At 39.1% G+C, this 8,255-nt stretch overlaps 2 protein-coding genes across 2 annotated transcripts; both read right to left on the bottom strand.

Moving 5' to 3' along the window:
* On the bottom strand, positions 1-2,841 carry mterf4 (mitochondrial transcription termination factor 4). The gene is made up of 4 exons (XM_037681678.1): positions 2,795-2,841; positions 2,134-2,557; positions 1,858-2,042; positions 1-534 (listed from the first exon to the last, which is right to left on the bottom strand). The coding sequence occupies exons 1-4, from the start codon at positions 2,816-2,818 to the stop codon at positions 103-105; spliced, it is 1,065 nt and encodes a 354-aa protein (XP_037537606.1). The 5' UTR covers positions 2,819-2,841; the 3' UTR covers positions 1-102.
* Positions 2,842-3,749: 908 nt separating this feature from the next.
* On the bottom strand, positions 3,750-7,850 carry pask (PAS domain containing serine/threonine kinase). The gene is made up of 12 exons (XM_037681331.1): positions 7,840-7,850; positions 7,437-7,654; positions 7,178-7,304; positions 6,432-6,991; positions 6,206-6,348; positions 5,918-6,082; positions 5,682-5,807; positions 5,443-5,577; positions 5,162-5,361; positions 4,246-4,379; positions 4,004-4,153; positions 3,750-3,919 (listed from the first exon to the last, which is right to left on the bottom strand). Exons 1-12 carry the CDS (start codon positions 7,848-7,850, stop codon positions 3,750-3,752), a joined length of 2,139 nt encoding a protein of 712 aa, XP_037537259.1.
* Positions 7,851-8,255: the final 405 nt, after the last annotated feature.

Here is an 8,255-nt window from a genome sequence, read left to right as displayed (position 1 = left end):
AATCATTGAATTTTTTATTGACGTTTTACACAATGTCCCAGCTTTTCACAGCTACGGTTATAGACGTTTTATTTTCCCCAATAACACATTTTAGTTTTAATATTATGTTCTTTTAGCAGCATATTTATTTTTTATTTTACGATATCCACGTTTTCCTCCAATCTCCTCCTCCTCCTCCTCCTCCTCATCATAATCATCATAATCACTGTCACTTTCTTCATCATCACTTTGTGCTTCGACCCTGCTGTGTTCGAACTCTTCTTCCTTACATTCTCTTGCCTGTAGTTTCCGAAAAACGTCAAACTCCTCTTTCGACGCGCGAGCGACACTTTTGACAAACGTGTCCTGATCCACTTTTAGTATACTGTCCAGCTTGGGGTTGATAATGGTAGTTTGTCCCTTTTTGTCTGGGGTTTGGTACAAGCCACGTCGTTCCAGGAAAGCGTGTCGATTGCGCACATCCTCCAAAGTGTAACGATACAACCTGCACTTCACCATCTCTGCCTGTTTGACACCCATTCGGAAGTAGACATACTGCGGAGACAAAGTTTAAAATGCACTCTTAGAAGCAAGCAGAAAGAGTCACTTTCATACAGTATCCATTCAGAGACACCTCTGCCATCAGATAGAGCACTGCTGCAATGTTCTAAACAACACAAACTCTTTGGCAGCAACATTAAAGTTGTGTGTTACACAAGTGACATATTGTATTTCTTTGCACAATGTGATGGTAAGGTTCACAGAATTTCATGGAAATACATTTCCCTGAGTAAATCCTGAAATTCCAGGAGATGTTTCAGTCACACAAAATGCTCAGAGCTTAGTGGCAGACTCCCATTCAGAGATAACAGTAAGTACTGTAGCCTAAAGTGCATGCAAATGACAATCATTCCTAATAATAAATTGTACTGTATAACACCAGAAACTAAAACGGTACCATAATCCTTAATCAGTAAAGATACATGTAGTTTGTACACTGTAGAAGCAGAATATGGACTCAATGATACTAGAATACTAGCATTAATACATGCACATGTCAAAATCTCAGAAAGATCAACTTTTAATCAGATCTTCTACTTCCCTGCATTTTTCCTGTCTGTGAAAAGGAAGTCATTTTCCAGGTTTTCTCTAAATTCCAGGGTTGTTGGGAACCCTGTTATTAGACACCACACCACAATGAAAAACTGCATTAATAAATTAAATAGGACACAAGTTGTTGGTTATAGACTTTTATGACTGCATCCTTGGTCACGATGTTTAATCGTGTTTTGAGGAAGTCAGTAAATCTGAATTAACCCATAGTAAAACTCAGATCAAGTGTGTGAACTGTTTTTTTTTATCAGTCAGGGAAATAAATTCTTATTGAGCAATTTAACTTTTAAAGAATGTTTCATCTATCCAGCCATCCGTTATCCATATTATTCATTATCTTTACCCGCTTCTTCCTTTTTGGGTTGCAGGGGTCACTGGTGCCCATATCCAACAGTCACTGTGCGAGAGGCAGAGAGCACCCTGGACAGGTCACAAGTCCATCACAGGGCCAGAGAGAAACGAGACAAACAACCATTCACACTTTCACTCACACAGTTGCTAGCTAGCCTAATGTTTTTGGTCTATGGAAGGAAACTGGGAGTACCTAGAAAAAACCCACACCTGCACAAAGAGAACATGCATACTCAGAAATGTCCTCGACCTGGATTTGATCTGGCGACCTTCTCTGTGACATCTCTACAAACACACTTAAATTGTTTGCTAAAGTTGCTTTAAGCATGACATCTTGATAGAGAAAATGTGAAGGTTTTTAACTAAAATATGGTTTTACTTGTATTTATTTATAAAATCACTTTGCTTGCTAACCTGGAACTTGTACTCCAGCTGATCTTGAGCCTCCAGTACTACAGATGGACTGTCTCTGAGGATTTCTGTGATCTGCTTGGTGGTAAACAGACACTTCTCTCTGAGAAACTGCACAGTACTTTTCACTGATTTCACAGGCACGGTCAGGATCTTTGGGCAATGGACCACCGTCCTCTGAATACTTCCTATGATTTCATGAGAGAAAACACAACTTTGATACACATACTCTGCTTACCCCTAAACTAAACCTTTATTGTGTTCTGAAAATGACCTCACCTTCAACCAGACCTAGCTTCCGCAGGAAGGTTATGCGCTGCTGAAGCTGTGTGTCTTTAACAGTGTAAAGTTCAGGACACTTGTCCAGAAGGAGCTGCACACTGCTGGGGTTGAGGCCCAGGACGAACAACACTGTGAGTATTGATAAAACTTGTTTGTCAGTCTTTCTTCCCTTGATACCAGACACGGAGTCGTACAAATGCTTGGCCTGCGAGTCTGTGAATCCCATATCAAGCAGTGAGCTGACGGACAGCTCGGTTACCGGTTGATATGAAGAAATAATCTGGTTGTGCCGAGTTGATGGTGAAGGAGTCTGGTCGTCGGAGGATAAAAATCTGCACCCGAGCCATGAAAACTGGAGGTGGCATCTCCTAAAGTAGCCACAACTGAATGGCAAGGTGGCATTTTTTACAGTCCACAGAATCTGTGGAAGAAAAAAAAAATCAGTCTTTAAACAAGGCAAATAAATAAATTCAACCTTTACAGTTAGTCTCTGAGCCATGACAACTAATTTAATAGAGAAGACAAATTGTAAACATATAACTGAATTTTCGTTATTCTTTCGTATTTCTGTTAAACATATTGAATTACATGTCTCAGTAAGTTAATTTAATAGAAATTATGTCAATACTTTGTCACATTTTATAACGTTCGAACTTACCGGATGTACTAGACGGGTAGCCATGTTGGTTCGGCTCGTATTACGCTCCGACTAGAAACTATAATAAAAATGTCCGCTTTGCTTGTTGAAAGTTGTGTATGCGCGGAAAAGTATAAAACGAGATTCATTGTTTATTTCTTGAGTTGCATATTTTTCTTGTCATTAATATTAAACTTTAGACTTGGAATGTTTTTTTTTAAAAATGACGGAATTTTATTTTAAGTAATCACACTGACAATCAGCTGAAAAATGACTGATTTTATTCAGAGAAAACCTACACAAAGAAAAAAGTATGTGATCTTGATAAATTATTTACTTAGATATTCATCGAAAATTTAGAATTGGCAAAGCAGCTCTAATTTAAGTGTTACAAGTAATCATGTCTTTTTGTGGTAAACCCTATAGTCAGTTTACTGTATTGTCTGCTAGTAAATTGTAAATTCAAAAAAACAAAAATACAATGAATTCATGTGAACTATCAATCACTCTGTAGCTTTTTGAGACAATTTATTCCTTCATATTAAAACAAAAACAAATGTTTGTGGTAAGATATTTATTGATGTAAAATAATAAATATAAAAAAATTGTAAATTTACTTACATGTTATTAAAATATACGAGACCGAGAGCTACATTTCTGAATAGCTATTCAACAAAAAGGAATTCTTACCATTCATTAACATTATGTTGGAGCTAAAAAAGATTCCTCAAATAAAAAATGGAATAAAAAGTCTACAGATAAATCAAAATATGTTTGACTTCCTCTGTTTGTAGTAAAAAAATAAACATTTGATAGGCCACACTTTGACAAGTTACAAAGTCACATCATTCGTCTGCAAATAACTTGGTCTTGACGACAGACTTAGATTGTTTTTACGTTTTCTAACTTGTATTACTCTCATCCTTCAGTGCTGCTGCAGATCAAGTTTCTGATGATCAGTAAGTCTTTTGCCTCTTTAAATTAAGTCTTCAGTCCTCTGGAGGCATTTCTGAAGCTCATTTTGCAAGGCCAAGCTCTCCTCGTCGCTACCCTCTTCCTCTTCGGGCAGCGACTCATCTCCTTGATCTGGGAACAAGTCAGATCTGATGTACCCATTAGAACTGGACATCTGATGGTGTGATGAGCCTGTTAGAAGAAGAGATGGCCCTCAGTACTTTAAATCATGACAGGACATTGTTACTTACAACTGTTTTGCTGAGGAAAACTCACAGAAGCTCTGAGTTGCAGGAACTACCTCAGACCAGCTGTATTCTGCAAGAGAAATGGGCTGGCTAATCCAGGACTGCAACAACAGCTGGTCTAAGGTCATCCTCTTTGAGGCAACAGGGTGCAGCAGACCACACAACAATCCATGCAACTCTGAGTACATAGAAGATGCATATGACTGGATTGAGAAAAAAATAAAATAAAATCCCAGAACAAACATGTAAGCAGCAAACAAAATGACAAACCTGGAGACAAGGGGAATGGAGGCTTTAGTTTGGCGTCCAGAATTTCACCCACGTCACAGAAAGGGTTCTCACTGAACAGCAGAGTGTAGAGCAAAACTCCAAGAGACCACATTTCCAGTTCTGGACCTTCATAGCTAGAAAGAATGAGTCACAAAACATCAAAATAATCTTACAGATTAGTTAGAAACATATCAGCTTTTCCATCAATAGTTAAATTAGTGTTTGTAAACAGCTTTTTAAATTTTATGTGGATTAATATCAGTGTCGTACTATTAGGTATTTATTATGAAGCTTATTAGGTTGATTACAAATCTAGCTAAAGCTATGCCCACTTCTTACTCCTCTTGGCACAGAAACTGCAGCGAGCAGCCAGTGGGGGGTGGGGGCAAGACAGTGACAGTAATTCATCTTGGTGGCCTTTTCCATTTTAATGAAATTTTATCTTATTTTTAAACTAGATAAAACTGAGGACGATTCTCTACTTTGTCCTCGGTGACAGCCTCTCAGCTGTGTACGGTTTTTAATCGACCACCTGGGCTCTCTGATTTATACAAATTAGAGCTGCTCCTCAATTTTTAAATGCCCTCAGAATACACAGATGTCGAGCTACAGATATAAACCAGCTTACCGTTTGCAGAGTACGTCCTGGGCATGAAACAAGTCACAAACGTAAACTTTGTTACCAGTTTAAATCATATTTGTTATGAAGTGAAAATGTTTTTTATTTTACTTTAGGTTTTTATTCTTTACTCTGTTTGATGCTTTTATTGTAAAAAAAATTGTTCTAATGAGTGCTATTTCCTCATGTCTTTATAAAAGGAGAAAAAAAAAAGATAAAGTACTTTTTTCTTTCATCTAACTTACATTTTTTTAAAGTGGATAGGAAATTTGTTTTAAACAGGGATTAAATACTCACGGATTTCCCTGAAGCACTTCTGGGGAACAGTACTCCAACGTGCCACAGAAATTATAAAAGAGCTTTCCAGGAGCCAAAATGGCAGCAGAGCCAAAATCTATCAGCCGAATGTGAAAACACTTGTCGATTATGATGTTCTCATCCTTTATGTCCCTGTGAATGATGTTCTTGCCCCTTAAGTAGAACACAGCTGCTACAATCTGAAAAATACATACATAAAACAGAGCCTCTGGTTAATGCCAGATTCTCCCATCATCTGAAATTTATTTTGGCATTCTTACCTGTCTGAAGATATAGCTGGCCAGGGGCTCATCCAGCCTCGGCTGCATGTCGATAAATTCAAAAAGGTCCAAACCATGTCCATGTTTCTCCATCACCATCTGGAAGTAACTTCCATTTTCAAACACCTCCAGCACCTGGTGTAAAATAAACATTGATGAAGAATAAAGAAATTTTGCATTATGCACAAATGATTCTGAAACCTTATGACTTAAGAGCTTTGAAGCAACAAGGCAGTTACCTTGACAATATTATGGTGCTGTACTCGTGTCAGTATGGCGATCTCCTGGCTCACTTTGCCCAACATGGGGTCATCTACCCAGCAGTCATTCACTATTCTGGTCTTGCTGATGAACTTTACTATTACCTGCAGATTTTTGAGTTGGTCAAGATGCCATATCACAATTTATTCTAATTGAAATGTACAATTTAAAAATTATATAGCATAAATTGACAAATAAAATCAATGCATCTTACTTCTTGTCCATCAAAGCGTCTTATTGCCTTCCAAACAAAACCAAAGGCTCCTTTACCCACAGCTCTGAGCGGCTGATAGTCTTCTACAAACTGCCCGTCACAGGCTTGAGAATGCTCAAGATCCATAGTAGAGCGCAGCGCCCCTTGACCGTTCTCACCAATCCTCTAATGGAAGGAATGAAAGGGGAAAAATTGTTGAAATTACAAGATGTCATATATAGTATATTGTTTATAAAAGAGTTGGAATGAACTATACTAACGTAACTTAGGATCTGAACTTCCACTGACCTTTCCTGGAGTGGCTCCTGATTGGTGACGGAGAGATGGATCTGTTTGCAACAACGCCCCCTGCTGGCCAGAACTTTGAATCCACAGACAGAACATGAAGCTTCCATCAGGTAGGCTGGTCCTGCACACATCACACTGCACATCTAGAGGGGGGAAAAGCAATTCTTGGTATTGTATTTGTAATTTTTACATATCAAAATATCCCAACATTAAATATTTTACCAACCTACTCTTGTGCCGTCTCTGTGGTAGCCACTTCCTTCAACTCGTCCTTCCAATATCTGTGTAGTGTTGGAAGATGGGATGTGCCCCTTCACTTTTTGTTTCTTAGGTGTTGATGTGGCAGGCATATCTGCCAGTGACTGAATAGCACTATTCACTTGTACTGAGCTCTCCTGGCTCTTAGCTTTATGAATAACAGACAGAGCAGCCCAGTGATCCTGCTCCTGAGCTGAAAAATTCTGTACCTCCACAGAAGGGGGAGGCATCTCAGGCTCATGGTCAGACTCTGCCACATATGGGAAGGGAGTTTGTAAGAGTTCAGCTGTATCACAAGATATCCGGGAGTGGTTATGGTCATCGTTATACCCTCCAGTGCTGAGCAGCTCTACGCTTTCACTCAGATCTAGCTCATCTAGTGCTCGGGTAACTACATCTCCATCGCTGTTGATGTCCAGGAAACAACTCGCCGAGTCCACCACATGCGCTGAATTAAAGTTCTCTGCTTGGGCCAGATCAGGACCAGCCCTACCAGCAAACCGTTCAGAGAAGCCAGGGGAGGATGATCTGGGAGAGAGTTTCAATCAACCAGTTACAAATCTTTTTAGAATGAGCACAACAAGTCAGTATTAATATGCAAAATGTGAACATTGCTGAACCATGTTTGAAGTTTTCTGTCCCATCTTAACTTGCCAAGTTAAGACACTTCTGAGACTCTACTGGAGCCAAGCAGTGGAAACACCATCTCCTCACCTGCACAATGAGATGACCTCAAAGCTCGAGTTTTGGAACACGGAGGCACATGAGTGATGCTCTTTTCCTGCATCAGTACAGTTACAACCTGCCTTGTTAACAGCACAGCCATTCTGACCAGGAGTGTCTACAAAAGACAATAAGTGTGGAAAATACTTAACCCTCAATAAAATTTAGTATTTTAAAATAGGTTTGAATATTTAAGTTGATAAACTGCAAACTAATTTAAAAGGAAAGACAATAAAGCTCAAAACCACACCAGGGATAAGGTCTGTAGCAGGTGTGTTATTTTTCGGAGCCACATTGCCCAGCTGCTTGTCTCTGCTGTGGAGAGATGGTTCAGTGGAAACCACACAGCAGGCGTCTTCATCTGGAGGCTCCACCAAGGCAAATGTCCTGAGGAGTGCCTGAGTGGTTTCTGCACCATCCGGAGCTGCATGGGCTGCCTCCTCAATCAGCTCTGTGGTATCGTTAGCCCTGTGAAATAGGTGAATGTTTTAATTCCTGCTGCCGATTAAACAGAGTCATATACAAAAAGATAAAGTTCATCTATGGAGGAAGAAGAGGATTAAAACAAAGATTAATAACCAATAAAGTACTATTTATCAACTCTACTATAAGTATCAGTCATGAAAATGTAATGGCGACTACCATGTTCATACTTGCAGGTCATAATGGTCAATTCCAAATTTTTGTTCAGATTTGATTTGTGTGTGTGTGTGTGGTCATTCATATTATAACTTAAATCTGACCACCATCAGATTTTCGTGTGAATTTTTTATGTCCCTGATGTGATCTGCATGCATAGAAAATGATGCGACATCACACACAGCAAGCTGTGTTTAAGGAAGTAAATATGGACGCCACCCATGACGGCAAGTGTGTATCGATTCTGAAGTTGTTGTGCAGTTAGAACAGATTAAATTCCAAAAATTTCAATCTGGTCCTCTAGACATTCAAAAAAAAACAAAAGCAAAACAAAGCAAAAGAAATCTAGAAACGTTTCGTCTCTCATCCAAGAGACTTCCTCAGTCTGAGGTGCTGTTTTCAGCTCAGTCTCTTAAATAGCACCTTCTTA

Source organism: Nematolebias whitei, chromosome 9 (genome assembly GCF_014905685.2).
Source record: "Nematolebias whitei isolate Nwh7 chromosome 9, NemWhi1, whole genome shotgun sequence".
In the NCBI taxonomy this organism is placed as follows: Eukaryota; Metazoa; Chordata; class Actinopteri; order Cyprinodontiformes; family Rivulidae; genus Nematolebias; species Nematolebias whitei.
The sequence above is the reverse complement of the archived record's forward strand: the minus strand, read 5'-3'. Positions and strand labels throughout refer to the sequence as shown.

What these genes read in the sequence shown, in the direction of transcription:
- mterf4 (XM_037681678.1), bottom strand. Translation starts at nt 2,818, where the DNA reads ATGGCTACCCGTCTAGTACATCCG. An exon ending in CTACCCGTCTAGTACATCCG is followed by an intron (nt 2,558 to 2,794) that starts GTAAGTTCGAAC and finishes TTTCTTCCACAG; the next exon opens with ATTCTGTGGACTGTAAAAAA. An exon ending in GAAGCTAGGTCTGGTTGAAG is followed by an intron (nt 2,043 to 2,133) that starts GTGAGGTCATTT and finishes ATGAAATCATAG; the next exon opens with GAAGTATTCAGAGGACGGTG.
- pask (XM_037681331.1), bottom strand. An exon ending in CAGGAGCCACTCCAGGAAAG is followed by an intron (nt 6,083 to 6,205) that starts GTCAGTGGAAGT and finishes TCCTTCCATTAG; the next exon opens with AGGATTGGTGAGAACGGTCA. An exon ending in AGCACCATAATATTGTCAAG is followed by an intron (nt 5,578 to 5,681) that starts GTAACTGCCTTG and finishes ATTTTACACCAG; the next exon opens with GTGCTGGAGGTGTTTGAAAA.